At 33.8% G+C, this 27,408-nt stretch overlaps 5 protein-coding genes and 2 long non-coding RNA genes across 7 annotated transcripts; 3 read left to right on the forward strand and 4 right to left on the reverse strand.

Annotated features, from left to right (window-relative positions):
• The first annotated feature begins 566 nt into the window (after nt 1–566).
• Nucleotides 567–1,250, forward strand: LOC106356641. Its single transcript, XM_013796374.3, has 2 exons — nt 567–904; nt 977–1,250. Exons 1-2 carry the CDS (start codon nt 652–654, stop codon nt 1,129–1,131), a joined length of 408 nt encoding a protein of 135 aa, XP_013651828.1. The 5' UTR covers nt 567–651; the 3' UTR covers nt 1,132–1,250.
• Nucleotides 1,251–1,370: 120 nt separating this feature from the next.
• Nucleotides 1,371–2,738, forward strand: LOC106356642. The gene is made up of 7 exons (XM_048736896.1): nt 1,371–1,626; nt 1,715–1,786; nt 1,878–1,945; nt 2,034–2,154; nt 2,226–2,306; nt 2,374–2,463; nt 2,536–2,738. Exons 1-7 carry the CDS (start codon nt 1,438–1,440, stop codon nt 2,626–2,628), a joined length of 714 nt encoding a protein of 237 aa, XP_048592853.1. The 5' UTR covers nt 1,371–1,437; the 3' UTR covers nt 2,629–2,738.
• An 839-nt stretch (nt 2,739–3,577) lies between these two features.
• LOC106355443 (ATP-dependent DNA helicase pif1-like) lies at nt 3,578–5,544 on the reverse strand. Its single transcript, XM_013795389.2, has 3 exons — nt 5,238–5,544; nt 3,868–5,133; nt 3,578–3,630 (listed from the first exon to the last, which is right to left on the reverse strand). Exons 1-3 carry the CDS (start codon nt 5,542–5,544, stop codon nt 3,578–3,580), a joined length of 1,626 nt encoding a protein of 541 aa, XP_013650843.2.
• Nucleotides 5,545–6,834: 1,290 nt separating this feature from the next.
• LOC125576557 lies at nt 6,835–8,438 on the reverse strand. The gene is made up of 3 exons (XR_007314993.1): nt 7,611–8,438; nt 7,406–7,532; nt 6,835–7,321 (listed from the first exon to the last, which is right to left on the reverse strand). It is a non-coding gene; the product is annotated as an uncharacterized LOC125576557 (long non-coding RNA).
• Nucleotides 8,439–11,841: 3,403 nt separating this feature from the next.
• Nucleotides 11,842–13,576, reverse strand: LOC106352640 (probable S-adenosylmethionine-dependent methyltransferase At5g38100). Its single transcript, XM_013792263.3, has 3 exons — nt 13,328–13,576; nt 12,397–13,065; nt 11,842–12,267 (listed from the first exon to the last, which is right to left on the reverse strand). Exons 1-3 carry the CDS (start codon nt 13,403–13,405, stop codon nt 11,935–11,937), a joined length of 1,080 nt encoding a protein of 359 aa, XP_013647717.2. The 5' UTR covers nt 13,406–13,576; the 3' UTR covers nt 11,842–11,934.
• A 6,747-nt stretch (nt 13,577–20,323) lies between these two features.
• Nucleotides 20,324–21,844, reverse strand: LOC106444025. Its single transcript, XR_001288140.3, has 2 exons — nt 21,240–21,844; nt 20,324–21,029 (listed from the first exon to the last, which is right to left on the reverse strand). It is a non-coding gene; the product is annotated as an uncharacterized LOC106444025 (long non-coding RNA).
• A 2,475-nt stretch (nt 21,845–24,319) lies between these two features.
• LOC106352641 (putative glutamine amidotransferase GAT1_2.1) lies at nt 24,320–26,710 on the forward strand. Its single transcript, XM_013792264.3, has 5 exons — nt 24,320–24,560; nt 24,722–25,035; nt 25,121–25,537; nt 25,615–25,824; nt 26,184–26,710. Exons 1-5 carry the CDS (start codon nt 24,476–24,478, stop codon nt 26,451–26,453), a joined length of 1,296 nt encoding a protein of 431 aa, XP_013647718.1. The 5' UTR covers nt 24,320–24,475; the 3' UTR covers nt 26,454–26,710.
• The last annotated feature ends 698 nt before the right edge of the window (nt 26,711–27,408 follow it).

Below are 27,408 nucleotides of genomic sequence, written 5' to 3' on the forward strand. Positions count from 1 at the left end.
TTCTCCGATGAAGGTTCAGTTGAGGAGGGAGCTTAATCTCATGGCGTTTGTTTGTTTGCTTCTTGGTGTGTATGGTGTTAGGCTATTGAGTTCGAGTTCGGGTTTGGTACTGTGAATTGAAGGTTCAGGTATTATTAGTTTTATGCTGTTGTGAAGCCTTTGCATTGCTGCTTCTCTCTTGCATAGTTCGCGGCAAGGAGACCGGCTCCTCAAGCTCAGAAGTCTTATCTCCAGTCCTAATTGCAAGGTTTGTTTTCAAGGCTGGATGCAAGACTAAAGACCAATCTAGTGTTCGTAATCGGTTATGTATGTCACCCTTTGTTTGGATTTGTGCTTCCCTTTTTATGGGATTTAGATTCCCTTCCTATGGGATTTAGACTCCCTTTTTATGGGATTAGTTGCTAAGGATATCTACCTTTTCCTTCAGCTCATGTAGAAGACTTTGTATTCCTCTGTTGTGTTGTTCTAATAAAATTCAACTTGATGGAAAAAAAAAAATAAACTACCCAGTAGCATTAACTGTTTTTCTGTGTAAAACTTAAAAAAAAACTTAAAACTGATGTTAATAACTCTTTATATGTTCACAAAGGAACATCTCTATCTATCTGGGATCCCTTTAATTGAGGTTCACCATTTTCACGAAGCAAGACGATGGCTCAAAATTGTTTGAATCCTTCTTTCCCAATCTCTAAAACCACAACCAATCACTCTCACTCCCTCAAGAATTTGAAGAACCCGAGCTTAAACTCGCGATGGCGCCTCACGGTTAATCGAATCCGATGCTCAGCTTCATCCGACGTTGTCGGCAACAACACCTTAAGAACTTGCAAGCATTGCAAAACCCAATTCGATCCCGTACGCAATTCTCCACAAGCTTGTAGATTTCACACTGCTCATTTCGGAGGTACGGTTACCGTTTTTATTCAAAATCTGTTTCGGGGAATGAATGAAAGGAATATTATTTTTTATTTGTTAGGAGAGACGAAGAGGAAGTTCGAGAGTGTATACACTGGCGGGACGATGGACACACCAAACTCTGGGAAAGTTTTACAGTATTGGCATTGCTGTGGTTCTGAAGATCCCTTTGATCCTGGCTGTACTGCTTCCCCTCACTCCACTTACGACGATTGATCCCATTTTTCTTTGTTTATGTAAATCTAAATGAATGTAATGAAGTTGACTGACAATAAAGGAAAAGAATATTCTTAATTTCTCTTTTAATCACATTACAAGGTTACCTTTGCTCGTCAGTTATGTGTTTTGTTTTTCTTGTCGTCTATTGATTCTTACCCTATGATCTTGGTTTTGCTTATTGTTGTGATAGTTAAAAACGTTAGCTTTAGCCTTTGGTTTAGTTTATTCCTGATGTTTTATTTTTATTTTTTGTCGTTTGATTCTATATATCATTTGAGTTTTCTCTAGTTGGTAAGAATTAGGATGGGAGATCATTTAGTGTTGGTCGTGGTTGATAAGTTAGCGTTAAAGGTAGACACGGTTAAGGAAGATGGTGCATCTGCAGGAACTGATGATGTATGTAAGAGAGAATTTGTACAATGTAGGATTTGTCATGATGAAGATGAAGATTCCAACATGGATACTCCCTGTTCTTGTTCAGGAACATTAAAGGTTACTTATCTTTGTTTTCTATAAACAGAATCCAGTTTTAAAATTTTTGATTCTTAACCTCAAGAAGCGTTTTTATTAACCGTCGCAGTTTGCACATCATCAATGCATCCAGAGATGGTGCAACGAGAAAGGTGACACCTTATGCGAAATTTGCCGTCAGGTTAGTCAAGCACAACATAATCATCATATAGCTATCTTCTTCTTCTGCCTCTTTCTTGAAACTATCACATGAAACCTTGTTTGAATGACAGCAATATAAACCTGGTTACACGGCTCCCCGCCAATTGTTTCACTACACAGGCATCTCTATGAACTTCAGGTACTTTCGTGTTGCTCTTTACCTTGATTATTGTTCTTAAATGTAATTATTCTACTGAGAATCATGTTCTTTGATGGGATTGTCACAGGAGTGACTGGGGAATAGAGGCACTAGATCTTCGTAACCCTTATTTTCTAACCGATGATCACGAGCTTTATTCGTTTCATAGCCCCACAAGCTTGGTTTGTTGTCGTGTAATTGCCTTGCTGGTATGTTTCTTCTCTCTGTCTAGACTCTTGAGAACAAAACCATGAATGAATATTATCATCTTCGTGTGCAGTTCATCTTTCTGCTGTTCTTGCGCCATTCTCTTCCAGTCTTTCTAGGTGGTTTCGATGATTTCTCTTTAACTTTGCTTCTGGTAAGCTCGAACTTACATCTCCTTTCATTTTCCCTAGGTAGAGAATGATTTTGTTGTCTTTTTGCAGTTGCCATTATTGAAAACATTGGGAATCTTGCTGGTTGCATATTTCTTAGTCAAGTCATTCACAGCTATACAACGTTGCAGGCAAGAAAGAGTAAGAAAAAAGCTTCTTTGACTCCCAGAATATGATTCTTGCAGAGATATTTAAACCTTTGTTTTCAATTAGGATACGATATTCTCTGGTTTCTCTTCTGATGAAGAAACTGCGCCGCCTCGGATATTGTCTGAACGACCTGAACTTCATGTTCCCGTAAACTAAGACAATCAGTTTATAAAGTTTCCTTCTGTGGTTTGATTTGTACGTATGTGTACCATTAACACAATACACAAACTATACATACCCATTAAATAAAGGTTGCTTTGGTGGTATGGTATTCAAAATTGATTAGATAAAAGTAAAACTGTCATGTTCTGTCCGTATGGATCTAGTGATTTGACAACTAATTAGAGATAAATTGGAGAGTATTCGAGGATTAGTTTTTATTTTTACTTATTTTATTTTAAGAAACTAAATATATAATATAAAAGTATATTATAGTATGATAATTTGTGAATATTATTATTAAAAAATATATAGATATTTAATTTTAACAAGAAAATCATTGCTAATTTAATGTATATTATCTAGTTACGAATATTTAAATACACTAACTAAACTAGTTTCCAATATATATATTTTTAAATATGTTGGTTCATTTTCATCAAAATCACACATCTCAGATTTGTTAGAAATATTTATTTTATTGGTAACACATGAACCAAAAATGTTGTCAATGTAAGATATATCATAAAAAACAATAGAAAATCAACATCAAAGAAAAAGCACAAAAAAAAAAAACTAAAAAGCTAATCCCACGTCGGCTAACAAAAGAAAATAAGTGTTGACTGCCACGTGGTAGCCTTATGATTTAAAAACAAATACGTTAACGTGTCACTTGTAGAAAATTTCTCATCCAAATTCTACATACACTAGGTCAGTTCCCGGGCTACGCCCGGGTTATTTTCTATGAAAATGTTGAACCAGAATATCATATTAGATTTAGGTGTTGATTGTTTGAACGCAAAAAAGTGTGTTGGTAATCAATATTTTTGTTTGAGATGGAAGGATTGTGTGTTATAATATGTCTGAAAATTTGTGTATATCGAGTTTACGCAAATGTTTAAAAGCCAAAAAAACTGTAAGTAAAGTAGATAAGGGAGGAAGCAGATTAAGTCTTTCGCAGATCAGAAGTTTTTTTGAGGGTCATGAGAAAGAAAAGACCTGAAATTGGATAAGAATAGTTAGTCAGCATAAGTTTAGTTGAATATAGTAGTATTGCTATTTATATTAAAAGTTTTGTACCTGGCTTAGGTGGGGTAAACCTATGTGTAAGTCTCTTCTTTATTGGCTTGTATCATCGCTTGGTCGATATATTTTCGAGATTGTTAATCTGTGAATATAATATTTTATCAGATTTCTGAAAAAGATGAGAGGAAAAAATAATTTATTTAAAATTACTTGTCTCGGGATGAAGGCCTTTGAATATTTCTTTGTAGACTATATTCTTCACTTTCAGCTGGTGGGGATCTTCAGTTTTGATGATCGTTAATCCTGCTTTGCTTGTGACACGGGAGAGGACCACGTAAAGTTGACCATGAGAGAAGACTGGTTGAGGCAGATATAAGATGACCTCTTTTAAACTCTGGCCTTGGCTTTTGTTGATTGTCATTGCGTAGCACAATCTGATAGAAAATTGCCGCCGACGTAATGTGAACGGTAATTTTGTTTCATCATACAAAAACACAATTCTTAGGATCAAGACCTCTTCTCCAATGTGGGATCCAGTGATGATCTCGGCCTTCAGAACGCGTTCACCAACGTGGGTTAGGATCATCCGCGTACCATTGCATAATCCCTTTTTCTGATTTATGTTTCTGAGAAGCATAACTGGGGCACCAACTTTCAGAGTAAGTTTGTGCGAAGGCAAACCCGAGAATTCCAATGAGTTAAGATACTCAATGGAGTATAGTCTATCATTTTGATCTGATGTAGTATCTGATAACTCAAAGCTGTCTGAGCTGTAGTAATCTCTTGATACCCCGTCGGTCCGTGAGATGGTGTAAGCATTGATTTCATCAACGGTTTTGTTACGGGGTGTGAGGATAGCTTTATCGGTGTAGGAAGTCTTGGAATTCATCGGGCTGCTGATTTGTCCATATGCGGCATCAACAACTTCTTTCAATGGGTCAACAAAACTCTGACAAATCAATGATTCATCGATATCTATGAATTGGTCATGGTACCCATCCTCCTCATATTCTTGTTCTGCTTCTAGACGACCTTCCCCGACTCTGAGAAGCCATTCAGAAAACTCTTTCTCATCCTGATTTACTCGCATATTTGTTTTCAAAGAGAACTTCTGGCAGCTATTCCATATATATGAATGGCTTATCGAAGCTAATACAGTATCAGCTCTTCCACCTTGCGGAATGACTGGTAGGATCTGTCTGAAATCACCACCTAACATAACTGTTTTGCCGCCAAAAGGCTGATTCTTTGCGGGTGGATTTTTGATAGACATTATGTCCTTCAACGACTTGTCTAATGCTTCGAAAGCATGTTTGTGTGTCATAGGTGCCTCATCCCAAATTATGAGGTCCGTTTCCTCAATTAGTTCAGAAAGCATTGTACCTGGTTTGATGTTGCAAAGCTTATCTTCGTCGAGCTTCAATGGAATATTGAAGCGAGAATGAGCTGTTCTCCCGTTTGGTAGTAGCAATGCGGCTATTCCCGAAGAAGCAACTGGTAGAACTATCACAATTTGTACTGCTTGTCATGTCTTAGTGTTTCCTCCGCAACATCGTAATCTATTTCTTGGTTCCACAAACTGTTCCCCAATTCCTGGAGCAAAACAGGGTTGATCTTCGGCATATCTTTAATATCGTTTAAGGAGCGATCTTGCATGTGCATCAACTTTTCAACTTCTATCAATGTGTATTGCTCCAGGGTATTATCGTCCAGTTCCAGATTCGCGTGGCCTAAGATCCTTTGCCTCTTGTGAAGTATGTCCTCGCTCATTGATTTCCATGAGTGTTCCCATATTCCTTTAGGGCTTGCGACGAAGCAGTTGTTTAGGAATGTGACGAACAAATCACGAAGCTGGTATGGGCTGGCCGTTCCAGCACCCTCCGACATACTCTCGAGCCATTCAACATCATTGTCCAAAAGGCCTCGTGCGTGGCAAACTGATTTGAAGTCCGGGTATTTCACGTCGTTGTATGTTTTTAGCTCGTCGTAACTTCTAGGACCCTTAATCTTATTAATGAGGACCCTCAGGTAGTATCGATCGCCTGCTGAAGGATGGACAGCTACGACTTGGCCAATAAATTTTGATAAAGAATAATTATTATTGAAATTTTATTATTTTCTGTTTTTTCCTTGTTTGTTCCTAATGTTTCGGTGATAGTTACCGGTTAGAGTGTTTCAAAAAAAAAAGTTACTGGTCAGAAACTTAGTGAAAATGGGTGAAATGTTTTAGTGAAGGTAACTTATTTGTTAGTGATAGTTTTTGTTTCATGAAATCTATAAATGTTTTGGGTTATATTAAAGATAATAATAGCAGAATGTAAAATGATTATAGTGTTCATAAATTAGAAATAAAATACATCTAATTATGAGAGTTAATGGTGTTATTATTCAATTCAAAGAGAAATGAGTAAGAAGCTTTCAAGTTCTGTAGTTTGTAATTTTATAAAAACTATGTGATCTCTTAGGCTACACCTATTTTTTAATTCATAAATTATGTATATATTTTTTGGGGGCAACATTATTCTTTATTCATAAATTATGTATGTATATTTATTCAAATTATGGTTTTGGTTTTTTTATTAGATTGTAAAGATTTTTGGTTGGTTTACCGAGATTTTTTAATTTGCGCACAGTATTGTACTTCTCTTTTATAAAGAATTTATCTCTGTCTCTGTTTCCATCATTCTCCTCTACCTCGAAAGGTTCATCTTCTTCCTCCAACGAATACCTTTTTAACTAATGTTCGTTTCTAGTAGGTAACCAAACTAACTAAATCTAATGTCCATGTTTTTCAATGAAGTCACGTCTTTTTTTTCTGACAACCAATGAAGTTTAGCATAATATATAAAAAGGCTCGATGCTGAGAAGAGCGGTTGCATGTAAGATCATATGATTTAAATAACCTTAGCATTTTTATCAAAGACATCCCGATGCATTTTGTAGCGGATACTGGTGCAGCCCAAAACTGAGATTTAGCAATAATTATTATTGGTTTTAGAACGACACACTTTGACCGTTGAGGAAGACCAACCTCAACCTTGTTTCTTTCTACTTATATCAAGGCCAATCTTAGTCTCGGAATCATTTTGACTTCCAACTGTTGCTGCTTCTTGGAGCTTCAATTCAACATATTTCATTAAGGTGCATTATAATAAATTGTCTCAATCACATCGAAACTTTAGACAAAATACACTACATTTACTAAACGATTACTACAACGGCATGATAATGTTGATTCTATAAACCCCCTGAGCAAGTGAAATGATCTTGATTTTCCATACATTTTTTGTTATCTGAATCAAATCAATGTCTTAAGATATGGGATGCCTTACCATTATGGAAGGCAGAAGAAAATGTGGAAGAAGCTTCTAAAGCCTAAGATGAAGCATGTGTGCAACGTCGAAGAGAAATAATGCTCTTTCTCGTTTCCTTTCTTGTTGCCGTAAATTATCCAAGGTACCCAAAAAAGGGAAGTTCATAAAATGTTTTATAATTTTCCGAAAGCTATAAACTCAGTTGGTCAAGGAGAGATCACCTTGTGTTGAAATATTGATGTTGATGTGTTTGGTGAAGGAAGTAATATCATGTTTTAGTATATCCTATATGTCTGATGCGTAATCTGGATCTTCAAACAAAGAGGCCACAACTGAATAACCTGCTATAACTGAGAGATAGTGAGTAAGACATGGTGCAATACTACTAAAATATGTTAATAACCAGAACTCAAATTAAGGCTTGCTCTCACTACCTGTTGAGGGATGTACCATTCTAGCTGCAACACCAAAGGGCAAGATTCTTTTGTTTAGTGTGTGGCAAGGAACCACCGACTGGGATATATGACCATCCATGTAGTTTATTCGAGAATTAACAATGACCTTTGACCAACATAACTTTATCATTATTGTTCAACAAAGTCAATCTCAAAAAAAAAATATTTCATTGTATAGATTTACCTCTTTGATAGTCTTTATACCAAGTGTATCTAATCTTAACATGAGCTTCTTTTTTAGCAAATCAAAGGACATGACATCTTTTGAGGCCAGGCATGTCTCCTGCAAGTGAATCACATGAAGTGATTCCAGCTAAACAGAGCCAAACTGTTTGTGATACAATTATTAATAGCAGGGGAGAAGAGACAATAGAGAGAACCTCACAGAATGCTCTTGTCTTAGTCACCGGAATGGCGTACAGAAACTTCGAAGACTCAGCTACTAAGCTTCGAACTTTCTTCTTCGTATAATCTCTGTCCATGAAAACCATGTGCGCTGGCTTAAACCAAAAACTGAGATTTTATCACATTATTAGAAAATTCAGAAGAAAATCAAAAGTTTTACCATGTGGTATGTTCATGCTTTTCGCTCCCTTTACCTTTCGTTGTTGCTATTAAAAGGGAAAAATCTGAAATCAATCTCTAGATTGCAGACAGTACCCAATCAAAACTCTAAAGAGATGAAAGTATAAGAGAAACTTAATTTTAACCTTTTCAAAAGTATCGGATCGAAATTGAACTCGACCGAGTATAGCTTCGCCGGAGACGCTTCTCAGCCACGTAGGTCAGCCGGCGGAAACCTGCTGGGAGGATAAGTCTTAACTCTGGAAGGAGTCATCAGCTTATGTATGGAGGTAGTGGAAGACAACACTGATTCATGACGATAATTAATTTTGATCCGTCTGGATTTGAGGCCATGGCTTCGACGGGCACAAAAAAAACTAAAATTGCAAGAGGAGTAAACAACATAGCAGGCTTGTCTACAAAAGGATTCATATAAGAGGAGGAGACATAAAAGGGAGGTGGAAGGATAGCATCGCTCATCAAGATAAGAGTAAAGATCTGGATTGAATTATTGAGAGTAAATCGCAATAACTCCATAAGAAATGGTGATTTGCAGAAACGGCAACGACGATGGTGAAGTGGAAGAGCAGAAAAGGTAATATGATATCGTCAGTATTTGGGCTGATTTAAATTGGCCAGGAAAAATTATTAGAAGTCCATAATGAGTACTCTCGCACAAGTTATATCACGTTAAAGCAGTTATGACATGGCGAATTAAACTTCTATGATTGGCTAATTTTTTTATCCTAGGTGGACAGGTTGAGAGTTGAGTATATCTTCCTTTTAGTATAGGATAGATGTGCTTAGACATATATTATTTTTTAAAATATAAAGCTAAGATGCATGGTTCTACGAATTATACAAAAATTATACATTAAAAACAATTTTCAAAAAATTCACTAATGTCTAGGTTTATTTTATTTTTAAGTAATTTTTATTTAAAGAATTTTATCTTTCATGTATTATTTTGAACAAAAACGTATTTTAATGTTAATAGATGTATCTCTATATATTTATCATTCACCTTTATATATATTTTACATAAACATACATGTAAAAGTGGGCACAAATCAGATATCCGAAGTTTTGGAAGTATTCGTGATTTGATCCGTTTCGTCCGAATAATTAGTCATCCGATTTGATTTGATTAGTAGCCATCTGGATATACAGTGTTCCGGATATTTGGAAAATTTTAGATTTTTAACCGGATATCCGATTAGATCCGTAAAAATAAATAAATTAATGAAAAATAAATAAAATCTAGAAGAATATGAAATAATAAATTTTGTTACAAAAAATTTTATTTACTTTTTTGAATACTAATAACTAATTTAATAAATTTAGAAAATAAAAATATTGTAAAAATTATATAAAATAGATTATTTATATAAATTATACATAATTCATTAAATATATGTATATATATCATATAACAAATAGACTCAGATATCTGTTTCTAAAAATATTATTTGTGACTTGTTTCATTTTCTATGGATTTTATGTTCGAATCGAAACATATAACTATTCGAATCAAAATTTACGGATATATTGTGTCGTCCTACATACATGTGCACATTGATGTGAGCACATATATAACTAAATATTCACTACAAGTGAGGATTTTCATTTTCTTGGAAGCTGAAATATTATTTTTTTAATGTTTTCTTTCTCCATCGACCAAATTCTAATGAAATGATTTGTCTTAATAATTTTCTTTTTTTTTCAATTAATATCTAGATTTGATTTAATCTTTCATGCATTTAGAAATTATAATATGAAACCATTAGTTCAACATCACGGTTGACTAAAATTCATATTAACATGAACCCAAACAAATAATAATACATTTTGGTTTTTATCGAAAAAACCAACCTCAAACATTTTAACCGAATAAACAAAATAAATATTGATTCAGAATTGTAGTTTTATTTTAGTAGATAAAAACCATAAACCAACCTTAAACCAAATCGATATAAAGATTACACAGACCTAATGTCTTACTATCTTAAAAAGTAATAAAATTAATAATTTCATTTAGCACAAGGCGCGAGTTATTACCAAGTCTTTTGTATAATTTTTCAAGTTAGGATTTATAAAGAGCCCAAAACTTGCCCAAAAGTTCAAATGTTACGTTATTAATGGGAGAAAAATCTGTACAATACCGATTAATCATTTTAACCGGCCGATTATTGGGATCCAAGTAAGTAATCCCATTTGGGTTTATTCGATATTGTGCCCCTGTGCCAAATGCCTAGTTGACCGCCTAGGAGGCTAGGCACCCGCGTTTTTGGACATGGAGATATAGAGAACGTTTGTGATTCAAGCATCAAATTGTGCAAAATATCCTGACTTTCACATCTTAAAAAGGCGATGAACATCTTTAATCAGTATCAGCCGATTGTGTTTGATTCAAAAACTTCAACTGGACTCCTAATGCTCTATACAGTCTCTATTTGGAAACCAATAGAAATAAAAAGCAAGAGAATAAAAATGCATAAAATATTTTTATAAACAGTGTATAATTCTGTTAAAAATAAAGAGGAATTCATTATTTTCCTTTAATCTTCTGACCACCATTTAGAGTCCAAATTTTGCACTAATTCGCATAGAAACGGTCCAATAATGGCGTCTATCCAATAATGGCGGCTACGAAGCATAGCAAACAAAGTAGACCCATGGATAGAGTCATGTGGGGAGAATAAATTAGAAGAGGTCGAAGAAAGCTCCAAAGCAGATGGTGTGTCCACATAAGTATGTTTTAGACAATGAGTGATCTAATACACTCATGTATGAAGCCGATAAAGTTACTGCAAATGCACAACGAACAAATTATTTTATTATTTCTAACAAAGGCCACAACCTCTTCTCTTATTCTTTTGGTCCTTGCTCGGATCATTGGTCTACCTTGTTTAGCCATCGTTCATCTGGTTCATGCACGTATCATTTAGTATAAAAAAATTGCTAACAGGTCATTAGCTCAAGAAGTAGTGTCATATAATTATGTGAAAAAGACAAACAATCCTTTTGTTCATAACAGAACATAGCAACAACATAATTCTTACTTGGCAAGTAGTACGTGAGAAGCACCAACATTGTGACTGGTATAAGGCGATATGGTTTAAACACTATACCCCTAAATATTCTTTCATTCTCTGGGTAGCAATGCGAGACAGACTTTCCACAGGGAGTAGGATGGCTCAATGGGATATAGGTGTAAACACTTCCTGCAGCTTTTGTCAAGACCCGCTGGAGTCCATTGAGCATTTGTTCTTTCAGTGCTCTTTTACTAGTCTTATTTGGGAAAATTTGGCAAGAGAAGTGCTAAAGGATAGCTTCACTGCGAGATGGTCTGAAATTAAAAGGATTGTAGTGGATGAGAATCAGGGGAGGCTATTTCTCTTTACCATTCGCTATCTTTTCCAAACTTCAGTGCATTATATTTGGAGGGAGAGAAATAGGAGGAGACATGGGGAACAAGGATCTTCTCACTGTCTTCTTACTAAGCTCATTGAAAAAACTGTAAGGAATAAGCTTTATATCATTCAAGGGAGGGATAAGAAGTATGAAGGAGGATTGCAGTTTTGGTTTGGAACAAGATAAGCTTGGCTGTCCTAGTAGGAGTGAGAGCTAGGTGCCCAGTAGGAGTGAGAGCTGGGTAAGTTTTTCAAGGAGGAGGAATGTCCTAGTAGGAGTGAGAGCTAGGTGCCTAGTAGGAGTGAGGGCTAGGTATTGAAGAAGTTCTTTTGAGTGATGGAAGAGTAGTTGATTGGAGTACTAGTATGAGTTTTTTTTTTTTTTTTTTTTTGATTTTCTAGTATAGTTTTTATAAGAAAGGACTCACTTAGTGTTGTAAAAAGGTTTTTTTCTTTTGAATTCAATTTAACATTCAATTCAAAAAAAAAAAAAAACAACATAATTCTTTATTTTAATATCTCACATAGTATTCATTTTCGCTTGAGCAAGAGAAAGTAGGTCACATTTTTCTCGCACTCTTTAAAATCAATCGGGTACTTGGCGAGTTTCTTAGCAACCCGATCAAATAGCTCATCGATCACATCTTCTCCGAAATGTTCTTTTATGATCGTGCTGAGAATAGCTCTAAACATGGAAATCAAGAACTGGTTGGATAACGGAATATCCTCCAATGGATGCCGTACGCTCTCCATAGTCTCAATTGTAAAGCTTCTATTTTTCTCAATCTCTGTCTTTAATTCACTAAATTGTGGGAAATACGCAGGAATGGTGAACAGCCCGATCTTTTCCTCGCTCGTTAGTCCCTACAAAAGAAAAAAACATCTGATCATTACTATTTACTAGCAATTGTTGACGACACTAAATCCCTTTTAACATTTACAAAAATTAAGTTGAAGCAGTAAAGAAATATATGATACAAATATAAGACTAACCGATTTGGCCATATCCATAAGACAATCACCAATCGTATCCACCAAAATACCCTGATCTGTCTTAAACAAGGGGACACCATCGGGTAAACATTGTCCTAGAACGATCATCAATCCTCCTGGAACTATCTCTTCTGCTCTAGCTTCAAGAAAAAGCTTCATGTCTTTTGTGAACTGGGCCTTGTAAGATTTGGTCACTTCTTCGATTGAATGATTACATTGAATGTAATTTTTGTTCCAAGCTGGAGAGTTCTTGTCATCTACGTTCTCGGGAACATCGGAAAGCCAGTGAGTCGTGTAAGAAGTGTGTCCAATGTGAACGGTGTTCCTTGGTAACACTTGGCCATGGAAGGACCCTGGAACTCCAGCCGAGAAATATTCCCGCTCAGATGAAGGAGGTTGGGTTCTAAAGAGTGTGTTGAAGTCATTGTTGGGTTGATCGTTGAAGAACACCTGGAATTCGAGAGGCATAAGGCTTATTTCGTTTTTGGCATCCACTTGTTTGAATTTCACAGCATCAATGATGCTTTGAACAACATGAAACGTGTTAGGTCCAATGGAACAACCATAATCGGCAATTCTAAAAGTACCAAGATCAGAATTCAGAGGGAGATCGAGCTTTTCTATGATGCATTGCCTTGTCTTTTCTCGAACGCTATTTATAGCTGCTATCTGTTCCATGTATAAATGTTAGCTAGAAAACATGTTTTACAGAGAGACACACACATACATACATTTGGCTAAAAAGATAACAAATAACATGGTTAAATTCAAGAAATAACAAAATTAGAATATTCATACCATATAATCACATATTTAGTTATAATCTAGGCGTATAATCAATTATTCGTTAGAATACAAAAAATAACTCACATGATATCATTAACATATGATATACTTTGATAATAGTAGCATTGAAAACAAAAAGACATACTTGATAAGACGAATTATTGATGTAACTGTGTTGATCATCACCACCGCTCATCGGGTACGATCGAGGAAATGTTGACATTGCAGTCTGTTTTGTGCTTAACTATTTCTAAATGTTGGGAGTGTTAGTTTTAGTAATTGAAGAGATTAACGGAACATATTTATACAAATTCAAGATGAGATTTTTTTTCCATATTTTTAGCCAAAAAAAAAACAAAAAGAAGATGTTTTTTTTTGTTTTTTTTAATCATTCGGTAAGACAATTCTTTGAAGCTGGTCGCTTTAACTGAATTTTTGTATTGACCCAAATTAAAAAAAATCCAAGCGTGACTTGAAAAGATGATGAGGTTTGAAATGTTGTGAAAAGAATAGGAAAATATGTGGTCTGAAATGTTCTTAGAGGAATATGAAAAGATGTGGTTTGAAATGTTTGCACTCAACTAAGAAAATTCAAAATGTTGTAGCAGAAAGTATTAACGATGTAATTTAAATTTCCAACTCCTTGAGACAATTCAAATCTGCCCGCAGATGTCAAAAGGATTTTAATTATTCAAATGTCTCGTACATTTCTAAATTTTGAATAAACAGCAAGTTGAAAATATAAGTTCAGTGATAAGAAACGAATATGACTTTTTCTTTGATTATAAATTAGGGAAAAATATGACTTCTTAGCGTGAGAAAAAAATAAGGCGTGTAAATGGATGTCTTATATGACTAATTCGAATAACATGAACAAAAAAAATCAATGAAATAGAAAATGAATGAGATAATATATGTTTGTTTTAGAAATATGGATGTTAAGAAAAATTGCAGAGTAATGCATATGTATAACATTATTTGAAAATTCATCGATTTTAATTAATATTTATAATAGGTATATGTATTTAATTAAACTAAAATATTTATAGTTAATTATCATTCTTTTTCCTCAAAAAACTGTTTCCAAAATTTTAGATTACATAAATGAAACACTATAGAATTTCTCTTTTGAGTTAGTTAAATGTTTAAGTTAATGTGTGTTTACTACGTACATTTTAGAAATCAACGTAAACTTGTGAAATTAATGTTCTTATTTTAAATTTGGAGAAATAATTTGAAAATTGCAATTTTTGTGTAATTAAATAGTCATCTTCGTCATATTATGTAAACATGAAGTAGTGTAATAACCAAACCCATAAATACCAATCACGACAACATCCTAAGTTTTGATTTTTGTTAATTTAATAGTTTTAGCATGCATCATACTTGTCATCAAATTCTTTTTTTTTAAATACTTTTAAGTAGGTATGTTTACTTTTGTTAGGATTTTTTTTTTTAAAGGAAAAAATATATTTTATAAATCTTGTTTTTATTTACAATTAAATGAAAAACTATCAAATACGTTTTTATATTTTTGTTTAGTATTATCATATAAAAGGAAAAGGAAAAGTATTATCAAATAAACTTTTACAATTATCTTTTGTTTAGAATTTCAGAAAAATCATTTTTCTCTCAAAATATTATTTCTAGTTACTATTAAATAATTTTAAATTATGATATTTTACGGTTCATATCAGTACTATATTTACACTTCATTTTTAATTAAATAATTTTTAGTAACATGTTCATCATCAAATTTTCTATACTATCAAATAACTTTTTACAATTCTCTTCTGGCTTGGAATTAAAAAATATGATGCAAATCTCTTTTGTTTAGGATTTTCTTTTTAAAGGAAAAGAACTAACAATTTTTTTTAACAGTTTTAGGGTGTTAGAAAAGGAAATTAAAATTATATAATCTTTTATAATTATTTTTTTTCTAGGATTTAGAATATAAAAACACTATCAAATAATTATTTCCAACAAATATTAACTATTTTTAAAAGTTGCTATTTTTAAAATTCGTTTTCTCAATATCACTAATATTTTTAATTAAATATTTTCAGTATCATATTATTTTCAAAAAAAAAATTCTCAATATCACTAATATTTTTAATTAAATATTTTCAGTATCATATTTATCATTAAACTTTCAAATTAAAAATTACTTTTACAATTCTATTTGGTCAGGATTTAAAAAGAAAAAAAATCTTTTTTGGTTAAGATTAAAAGAGAAAAAAGTTATCTTTCAAATTTGTTTTATTTAGCATTTTAGGAAAAGAAATTATTTTCATGTAATGATAGAATTTATTAATACATACACAATGTTTTTTTTGTACAAATGTCACAATCATATCGGATAAGATATTTGAAGTTATTTTTGGTTTATAATTTTTAACACAAAATTATCTATTAAAAAGAAAAGTTAGCTATTTATAAGAAATAAGTTACTTTAAATTTAAAAAAAAAAAAATTCCAACTATAATTTGTTCTTGTTTTTTTAAGATTTTTAAGATTTTTATACAACTAATATATTTTCAATAAAAAAAATTATTTTTAGTTAATTATATATTGTGTCCTATACATACAAACATATATTCCTCATATTTACACATACTTATGTAGGATAAAGACATCATAATAAATAAATAATACTTGTGTTAGCATCATAAGATGTAATAAGGTTGATAAAAAAACTTGAGCTGTTTAAATAAATTAGAAGAAAATACTTAGATAATATTTTTATTGTCAATACTATCTTTTGTGAAAACAATATGAGGAACCTTAAACCTAAATATAGATGTGAAAATAATATTTATTTTGGTTTATATTTTTGTAGCATACATTTATCTGTTAAAAAGGAAAGTTGGTTATTTATATGAAAATAATAAGAGTATTTTTACATTTTTTCTTTCTTAGGTTTTAAAAAGGAATATCACTTATTTTATAATTAGTTTTTCTATTTGATTTTTATTAAATAATTTATTGTACTTGTAGTATTTTATAATTCGTTTTTATTTAAACTTTTTTTTAAAAAAATATTATTTTCTCTTATAATATCTTTCTTTAGTATCATTAAAGATGAAAAATATACAAAATATTTTAAAAAGAAAAAAATATACTTTCAATAGCTTTTTACAATTATTCTTTGTTTATAGAATTTTCAAAAATTAAATTTACTATCAATTATTTTTAAAATATTATAAAAAGAACCATACAAATATAATTGTAAAAGGCTATGTAATAGTAATTTTTCTTTTCTTAACTCTTAAAAAGAATAATAAACTATTTTTTGTAATAATTTTCCTTTTCTAGTGTCCAAAAAAATGTAATAATAATTTTCTTTTTCTAAATTTTTTTAAATCCTAGTAAAAGAGAATTGTAACATATTTTTGACACATGTTACAATCTTAATAAATTATAATTGACACATGTCGCGATCATGTTAATTAGCAACTTTGAAGAACGAAGCTTTATATAATAAAATTAAAAAAAATTGGAGAGAAGATTAGATAATTCCTCCAAAGATCGTTTGGAACTCCCGCATTTCTTACTTTTATTATCTATGAAATTTATTCATTTATTAATTGTGTGTGAGTAAACTACTTGTTAGATTTAAAGATTTTTAAGACTTTATGTTAAATTGCTGATCATAGGACTCTTAGGATTATTCATCATATTCTTTACCAGGATTGTTTATCATACTAGTTTTTAGAGTAGCTAATTAGAACCTAGAATCATGTAAAGACACGAGAGTGTAATCAATATTAATTTGAACCTAATCTTGATGGACTACATATTATTCGCAATGAGAGTTAGTCTAGCTAGGAATTTAGTTGAACATAATCGAATATGACCTAATGCTTGTCTGAATCATTGAATCCACAACGAGAGTTGTTTTTAATAGAAAAACAATGAGATCTAATAGTTTTCAGCAATGAGATCTGAGTAACTTACTATTGAATTCGAGTTCTAGAATCAAACCTAACAAACCCTTGGCACATGTTGATTGCAGTTTTGATTTTCATGTTTGATTTCCCTTAGTCTAGCGCATTTGCATCTGTTAAACAACTCTATTTATTTACTGCTTTGTTTTATTGTTAATACTTCTGGCTTAGCTTAGCTTAGTCTTAAACCGATAGTCTATTGTTTGATATTCAGTCCAATGCGGGTTTTAAAAGGCTCCTCGATATTCTCTCTCCTCGATAAACTCTCTCTAGCGACCAAACAAAAGTGCAGACTTTGCTCCGGCGTCCGGAGGCGCGTGCGCGCGCGTGCCGGCGCCGGAAGCTTCGTAGTAGGCAGTTTCGTCTTTCTTGTTTGCTGCTCCACTGCTTATCTGCTCTCTTCTGTTAGGCTTGTGGATCTGGGTTAGGGTATCACTTCCGGAAGTGCTCGGTCGCGACGAGTTACGGCTCCGTCGGTGGTGCTGCTTCCTCTGGTTTCACGGCGAGGTCGCGGAGTAGTGGTTCGTGGAGTCAGTCGGATTTTTGGGTGAAGGAGTTAGGTCAATTTTCAGATCTAGATCTGCTCTGGGTTCATTGCAAGCACGGAGGAGGGGCAGCTAGTCATCTCGACGGTTCGGCGGAGGGTCTTCACCGATCTTAGTTGGTTGCTCTGGTGATTACGGCGGTGACATCTTGATTCTTGGCGGTGTCGTCGAACATCAGGGTTCTCCTAACCGTAGTCAAATGTGCTCCGGTGGTTCTCATTAACACGGTGGCGGATTTTGAGTCCTTGTATGCAGGCGGGATGGTACGGGGCTCTGTTCAGGTCCGTGTAGGCTTTGCGAGTTGTTTGATAGGTGGTCGTCTATGACTCCTTGGTGGCTTCTCTGTGTGCTTCTTCATTTTGCAACTCCTCTACGCTTCTTTCTCTCTCGTAAACTCCAGGCAAAGGCGACGGCTTTTTTGTTCGGAGTGGTGCCTCTTGTCATCATTGTTGTTCTGTCTCCCTCGACTCCGGAGATTGTTTTCTTACAGCGCAGAATATGACTCTTCGATTCTCGAAGACACAAGAGATGTGGCGGTTCTGCAGTGCAGTCATTGATCGCCATGGAGGTCGCTCTTGGTCATAGCTCACATCCCAGCACCTTGCGGGCTCACTTGATCTTGCGAGGTGGTGTAGTTAGACTTTTCTGTGCAGGTTTCGAGGCTTATGGGTCAGGAAGTAGCGATGAATCAACCCATTTTTTGCAAGTGTTCGATGCGGACTTCGCAGGTGTCTGCTTGGTTCGGCGTTTACCTTCTGCTCGCAGGAGTTCAACGTCTTTGTAGCTGGTACCTGTCTGTCTGTGGCGCCTTTGGTGAGGATGTACAGGTCTTGTTACGGTGGCCCGACTTAAGGTATGGCTGTTGGTAACTCCCTCTTCAATTGGTCGCCTTGCGCTTATGAGACGATGGAGATTATAGGCTTTGAGGAGATCCCGAGACCCAGCTACCTCAGGTGTCGCCCCAAGAATTCCGACATCCGAAGAAATGAGGTGAAACCCACCTTTCTCGGGATTTAGCGGCATCGGTTGAGAACGGGAATCGGTTATCTAGAAATTTTGGAATTGATTAGCGGAATGCGTCGGTTTAGGTGGGTGATGCGAAGCTGGTTAATGATATTTGATTCTGGATAAACTTTTGGTCAAATCGAGTCTGTAATCGAAATTGTATCCCCGGTTACGGGTTTTTCAAATTTATAATATAATTAAAAAAAAAAAATATTCAGTCCAATGCTGCCTGCAAAAAGGAAATAAGGTTTTTTCTCCCTCCCTCTCTAAAACCTAGCAACGGCTACTCGGCTAGGTCCTTTTGTCGTTATAAAATATTTTTCAATGTGGAAAAAGGAAATACAATGAATTGACCACGTGAGTGGTAAGAAAAAAGTATATTGTAGCGAAAAGAAAAAGAAAAAAGTATATGAAATCAATTTTGACAGAAACGCAGAAAGGGATCATTTACATAACTGTTCACAGTTTTCAGATATAAAACTTCCGTTGTGGTCAGCATGTCAAGAAAATCGTTTGTATGGTCCGAGATTAATGGCGTTATTAACTAACCACTGTACTAAAAGTTAGCAAAAAAAAATTTATTATAATATTTTTTGCAATATATTAAAAAGTGGTAAAAATATGCGTGATTTTCATAGAATTCAAAAGTACTATTCCATGTTAGTCTTCTTTTTGTCAACTCAACGTTAGTTAAAGATGGTGTTTACATAGTTCGGTTTGACGGTTTCCTATTCATTAAAACTATGTCCATATATTTTTGGTAAGAATGGATAATTTCGTTAAGGTTTTGATGGTGCTTATGTCAGAAATGAGGGCGCCCTAAAAGGAGGAACCCTCCCAAACTGCCAGACTCACATTTTCTAGGTTTAATAGTAATGTCTAGTCCACGTGTCAGTAACCTTTTGCTGACTCACATTTTTTATCTTATTAACTTTACTAATAACTAGTGGTTAGCCCGCCCTACGGGCGGGTGAGTTTACATTAAAATTATTTTATATTCTACTAATATTAGTGTTCAAAAGACCATTAATGCTTTTTTTGTTAGAGAACACAAATTATTAAATTAAAAAAATAAAGGAAATGTAATGATTTATATTTCTCTATTTGATTTCTATTTCAATTTGATATAGTTGAAGAAAAAGTAAATAAGAATAACTGATATTTTTTATTTATAAGAATATCAGATTTTAATATTATTACAATAACTAATTTCTCACAATAATAAATTAATACACCCATTTGTAGTTGCTATTTGTGTCGAAGGTGTTAGAACAGCGGTTCACTTTCAAATCGGCGAGCAGAAGGTGCAATGTTGTTAACGTGTAGGGTTTCTACTATTGTAGTTGCTATTTGTGTCGAGGCTGTTGCATTTTTAAAAATAGATATGACTGCATCATGAAAATCATAGATAATAATATCATATTATCTTATGGTGGATAGGTGTAAGGTTTTTAGTTCACCTATAATGTTTAATAATGTCCGGTGGTTTTGTGCATATTACGAAATATTATTTGTTCGACGAAGTGAACGTATACAAATAGTTATGGTAGTGGACAGATAATTTTTTTTTTGGTTGAGAACACAAGGGGCTAACTTATGGATGCATTATTTGAAGATATAAAGCTTGTGTCCATAAACATTTTATAAAGATCTATAAATATTTTTAAAAAGATACTAAATCATTTGTAAAGTTCATAAATCATTTACAAACTAATCTGATATTCATACCGTTTTGTAAAGTTTTTAAAAACACCTTTTAAAATCATTTAGATGTCATAAATCCTTATAAAATGACATAAATTGCTTTTTCAATATTGGACTTAACTTTTGTAAGTTAGAGACCATTTATCTCTTCTCTTTCATTTCCTAGCTGCTGACAAATGTCTCGCTTATCCACCTCAAGCCGTGTTTTGGCTGCAACACTCGACTCGTTAGTTATCCCTTGCTCCATTTCCTCCACTCTAAGCTTTGCAAGATGAGAGTCTTGGTTTGCTCGGCCAATGCTAGTTCCAGTTTTAGATCTGCAATGACACTCCATGTCGTATCAAGCTCCATCACGACCCGCTGTTGCCCTTCTTACGCTATAACCGCCTGTTTCTTGTACTCGTACTGTCTAATATCCTATTGTATCTACTGAAGCTCACGGAACTTGAATCTCAAGAGTCAAACTTTTCCTTTGTTATTCCTCTGTTTATGAATGAAAGCTAAACTCACCAGAAGCAGAGTCGACGAAGTCTCATCATGAAGAGCTGTGTGTAAGAAAATTGAACTGTCAAGCTTATGATTTCTTCAGCTGCAGAGGAGGTTCCAAATATCCTTACGATCGTACTTCTATTGTAACAGTTTCTCCCTGTAAAAAACGTTTAAATACATCATAGCCACAGATTCATACATCAAAGAATCTAACTTTTGATCTACTTTAAAACGATGAATTTTTCTCCTTCATTGTTGTATCCTACTCAACACTTTGTTTCAACTAACCCAAGAAGCATAAGCGAACATCTTAACGCACTAAAAACCTAAACCACCAAAGAACACATAGATTCCAAAGGAGCCGAACCTGAGCTTGAGCAGCCTCAATTCATCGTCTTGCGAGAGCCAAGAACCGCTGAAGCAGCGCCTCTATCAACAATTTGGCAGCATGCCCTGACTTAATAACTTTTCCCTAACAAAAACGAAAAGAATCAATAAATTCATAGACCGAATCAAATGGAATACATGTGGGACTGAATCTCTGCGAAATTTTCAGAACCAAAACAGCAATATCAAAGAAGAGGACGACATATCATGAAACCATTCTTTCCGCTGATAGAGAATCAAACATCAATATTCTTCCCACTGATAGAGAACTGTTTAGAAATCAGCATGTCGTAGGATTAGCTGGAAAGGACGGACATAAAGGAAAATCTTTATGGTGAAATCTGAAGAGAAATGTTATGACGGTGGTTTCATGGAGGCTAAACGTCCGGTATGTCAGCCGACGAAGAAGATGAGATATGGGGCAAACCATTTTTGAGCTTCGACAGGCCTGCGTATTATTAAAGTCCAATACACGAAAGGAAGTAATGAAACAATGAGAAGTATCGTTTGGGTGAGAGGACACGTGGTGGAAAAAGGAACATGGAAGGATGACGTGGCGCTCTAAGGAGCCTTTCTAAGCAACTTTATTAATATAGATATTGCTAAAAGAAGATGCAAATACATATACAAAACATATGAAAATAATAAACAGCAAATATCATAATGAAAATTGGCTAGAAAATATCAACAGATCAAGAAAAGTAAATTGTTCTCTCGAAACTATATTATTACTATTTGGTCAGTCTGGATTTAGATTTAGTCAAATGGTTAATATGGTGGACTATAACAAACGATCGGTCCACCTCTTAACATTAGCCGGAAAACATTCTAAACTCGGATCATGCAGTGTGGTAATCAATCACTCTATAGTACTAAGTGTGTTTCCTTTGAAGCTGACCGATTCGACCAATACGGTAAAAAAAAACTGTAGAGATGAATTTTCTTCCGGTCTTCTTTATCAATAGAGTATCAACTCTATGAATCTTCTTGGCCGTAACCTCTATTGTATTACATTGACCTTATCTAAAATTAGCGCTATAGATATTTTCCAATGCATAATCCAATATAGTGATTCAACTATAAAAATTAAAATATGGAAATGCCAATTTTCGACGATTGTAAGAATATCGTCATAAAACATAGAAAATACATCTTTTATTTTGTATTATCTTTTATTCATGGTGGTTTCATGGTTTCGAAGATAGCTTAGATTTATCAATATTTAGATACTAAATATATTGTATTAAAATATATTAAATTGAATATTTCTAGGATTTCTCTGAGCACTCCTAGATATTGTTGGGCCAAATCAATTGGGTCAGGATTTGGGTTGTTACGATATATTTCTCAATTTTTTTCGTTGAATGAAATACAATGTTACAAAAAAAAATCTTGGATGGTCTCTTCTTGTATAGTCAAGGTGGTGTATTGAGATAACATTTCCGTACACAAGCTTCAAGTTTGAAACAAGTGTATTTGGAACGACAAGTGGTCTATGTGGCTTTCATGGGGCTTTTGAGAGCAGTAACAATCTGTCTGCACATGCCAGATTAATAGATCTGTGGAGCTCTCCCGGTAATGTGCCTTCTCTAGCAGGGGCGGATCCAATAAAGTCTAAAGTGACACACCTCTAAAATAGTCAAATAAATGTAACTGAATAAGAAATCCTAAAGATTTTATAGCATAACTTGTTGCTTTTTAATCTTTGATACCCCATAAAACCCATGTTCATATCCCCATTAACGCTTAATTTTTTATATTTTGAAAATTATATATATGTGTGTGTGCGTGACCCCGATAAAATAAATATTTAGGTCTGCCACTGTTTTCTAGTCTAGTCATGGTAATTTTTTGGCAAGAGTTTTGCGATGACTAAATACTGCACTGTACCAATGAAGTAGGATACCACCAGTGGTTTTGAACCCGGACCAAACCACGGTCCGATCGGGTTGGACCATGAACTGACAATAATCCGGATTGGATTAATGTCGAAATCCAACTAAAGTTGAACCGGTTAAAACCCCATATCGAACCGTCAAAAATCCGGGAACTGGCGACCCAATGAACCGACCAAACTTCGGTTAGTATATAAAGCAAAATTTTGTTAATGAAACAATTAATTTTTCTTCTCTTTAAACTAAAAATATGATTTATTAAAGATTAATAAAGTATCGTCTCTATCTTTTTTTACGTATTTACAACTTATAAATTACAAGATACAAAGTTCAATATTCACGTCAAAATATTGTTTTTGTCTATTTCTCATTTAAACATTTTATTTCATGATCACTTGTTCTGGAGACTTTAATAATTGAAAATTTATATTTGTGAAATTTGTATTTCAAAATATAACTTTTACTTAATATGTATATATATATATATATTTAAAGTGATGAAAATTTAGAGTGATAAGTTTTAGGAATAAAGTTTAAATGTGCTTTCACAGTAATTTTAGATTTGAACTATTAAATTATTTTATTATTTTGTTATATTTTAATTTTAATTTTTAAAATTTTCTAAATATTATGGATATTTAAATATTTTATTTGATATGATCTATTTTTGTAAGAATATGCATATTATTTACAAATTATTAATAAATTTAGTTTAATCTAATCAAATCCGATCGAATCCGGTTCAGATCCGGTCGAACCACAATGACCCATGATCCAAAAAATTTATGGTTCGCTAACCGATCCGGTTTTAACATACCACGTTGAAAAAAAATTGCATAGGGACTCAAAACGTTCAGATATGATCTGAGGAAGTTGTTTACCGGACACAACTTATGTGAGATTCTGTTCATTTCCTTTATTTCACCTAATAAATACATTTATTACCTTAAATATTGATTTTCTTCGTTTTACTAAAAGTTGGGATATATATCCATTCCAACGTAGAGCTACCTAGTCAGCAACTTTAAATACCCTGTTCCCTTCTGTATCCCTTCAAAGCTCTAACTAAACAAAAAAAAAACCGTATAACAAATTTATTATTCAAAAAAACTTTAAAAGAGTAACAAATTAAATAAAATAAATATAAAATAAAAATTAATAAGAAGAAAGCCAAGTCGGTTTCAACCTTTTTCTTCACTATAAATTAGCGTTTCCGCTTCTCTCTTCCCACAATAAACTCATCTTCTCACGTCACATTGGATCTCCACAAAAAAACTATTTTCTCCTGAATCTCTCAATCCTTTTCTCTCTTTCTGGGTAAATGGAGAATCTCTCTCAAATCCTCCCTCGTGTCCTCGTCGTCTCTAGACGCACTGTTCGTAAAAACAAATTCGTCGACTTCGTTGGTTCTTCTCTAACCTCTCTGTTTTTTTTATTGCATGCATGGTTCTGTTTTTTTTTTTTTTTTTTTGTGATTTAAAAATCAAACCATTTATTTATAAATATTTATTCCGGTGGGTTTTCTCTGTAAATGGTTATAATGATTGTGAGTGTTTTGATGTTTCAGGTGAATATCATCTTGATTTGATAGTTCGTTATGGATGTGTACCCGTGATTGTTCCACGTGTCACTGGTGTTCATATGTTGCTTGATAGCTTCAAACCAATCCATGGAGTTCTTCTTTGTGAAGGGGAAGACATTGATCCTTCTCTTTATGAATCTGAAATCTCTTCCCTTTCACCTGAAGAGCTTCAGGAGATTAGAGACACACATGCGAGTGATACTGCTATTGACAAAGAGAAAGATTCCATTGAGTTAGGTCTTGCTAAGCTCTGTCTTGAACAGAACATTCCTTACTTAGGAATCTGCAGAGGATCACAAGTAAAAATATTTTTATGTCTCTCCTTTTGAAAGTGTATGTTTGTTTTTGTAGTTTCAATGTTAATGAAATAACATTTTATGGCAGATTTTGAATGTTGCTTGTGGTGGGACTCTCTATCTTGATTTAGAGAAAGAGCTAACGAATAAGTTACCGGAAGAACGTAGAACGAAGCATATCGATTATGATAACTATGATGGGCATAGACATGTTGTGAGGATTGTTGAGAAGAGTCCACTTCATTCTTGGTTTAAAGATTCGTTGGATGGAGAAAACATGGAGATTTTGGTTAATAGTTATCACCATCAAGGTGTCAAGAGATTGGCACAGAGGTTTGTGCCCATGGCGTTTGCTGCGGATGGGTTGATGGAAGGTTTTTACGATCCCGATGCGTATAATCCTGAAGAAGGGAAGTTCATAATGGGTTTACAGTTTCATCCCGAGAGAATGAGATCAGATGATCTTGATGAGTTTGATTACCCTGGTTGTCCTGCTGCATATCAGGTGTGTGTTCTTGGAGATAGATATAACCAAAATGAAATTGTGAATTGATTGTTTGGAGGGTTTTGTTTTGATTGTAGGAATTTGCAAAGGCTGTGATTGCGTATCAGAAGAAGCTGAACAGCACGATGTCTGTGCCAAAGACATTGGAGCTTGATAGGGAGATGGAGAATAAAAGAAAGATACTTGTCCGAAGTTTCTCACTTGCGAGGAATATGTATGCTAAAGGAGCACCTGGTAAGAACCCATCAAAAGGATCAGAGCTCGAAGTTGGTGCCGAGTTTCTTGAGGTAAAGAATACTAAATCTACTTTACATAAGTCTTTGATTTCAAAGAGGCAAAATGGTTTAGAGACACTTGTTTGGCTTTTGGCAGCCCTTAAGGGTTACATAGTAAAAGCTAGCCTTTGAAATACGGCTATGTATTTCAATTAATATTCATTTCAGTGGGGGGGTTATATGATGTCTGTGGTTGTTGTGATGGGCCAAGGTGACCCCAGACCGGGCCAGCTCGTTTATGCCAGGGCGGTCTGGACCTACTTTAAAAACGTAAAATGGATCTCCATGCAGACCGATCCACAAAAACATAGTATATTATTTTCTTTTTACCGAGTTAGTTATTCTTTTGGGTATGTTGTGGTGTTTTACAGTCAAATACAGCGCTAAGCGCGGAGCAAGAGACGAGGCTGAAGGAGATGGGAGCCACGGTGAGGAACGGGGGATCATATATGAAAAAGATGAAAGTAGACGAGGAGAAGCAGAGGATGGCAAGGAACATGATGAACAAGATGAACACTGAGCAACTGTCAGAGCTTATGGCATTCTATCATTTGATGGGAAATATATGTGGAGAAGTTTTGGAGAGAAAGCTTCATGGCAATGGCAATGGCAATGGCAATGAATGCTTTAAGGATCTGTGAGAGAGTTCACATGAAACGGAAGAGGATGCAATAAGGAAAAGGCGACTTTTTGAATTTGCTTTTTTTGGTTAAAAGATGGGAAAGTAACGTGTGTGTGTGTGTGATTAATTTAATCGTACCTAACGGTCATAGGTTACATGATAAATTTGCCAACAAATTGGTAACGTACTAACGTTAATCAAGCAATGCTAATGCAAATACAACGACGATGTTTCAAAAGTTTTGAGAAAATAACTTATTTATTCTGAAGACGTTAATTAAGGATATCTTTTTATTACTGAAATGTTCGGATGCGATTTCATAAACAATTGCTAAAATTTTCTTTCCTATAAGACTTTGGTTTTCCTCTTTATGGAGATCCTTATCGTTACTTGCTATTTTTTATGAAATGCAAATTACTTTTCTGTGCAAATGCTTTTTTGAATAGTCTATAAAGACTATGGTGATGATTTGTGAGAGCTGTGACTGCTGTCCACAACCTCATTTCTATCTACACCAGTAAAATTAAAGTAATCACTAGACTGGTAACTAAACTGGAAAAGCTTTATTAGTTGGACCAGGTTTAGTTTAGTTTGATTAAATTTATTTATAGAATAAAAACTACTACATGATCTAAATGTTTTTTTTATCATTTATCTTCTACAAATTTGACGAATATAGTAAAATTAAATTATTAAAGTTACCAAAACATAGTTATGAAATAAAATTTAAATACAAATTAAATGGAAATAAATATGAAAATCAATTAACTTTGAACATAAATTGTCAGAATATATAAATATTTAATAGGAAAAACAAATATAAAAGAATATCAGTTTTATTTATATAAATATTTTTTCATAAAGATATTATATCGATTTTAGAAAAATAGAAATGATAACAAAACTGATTTATGGAAATGGATTTTAAACAAATTCGGTTTTATCCGGTTCATTGTTTCGATGGTTTTCAGTTT

This window comes from Brassica napus, chromosome A7 (genome assembly GCF_020379485.1).
Source record: "Brassica napus cultivar Da-Ae chromosome A7, Da-Ae, whole genome shotgun sequence".
NCBI lineage: Eukaryota > Viridiplantae > Streptophyta > Magnoliopsida > Brassicales > Brassicaceae > Brassica > Brassica napus.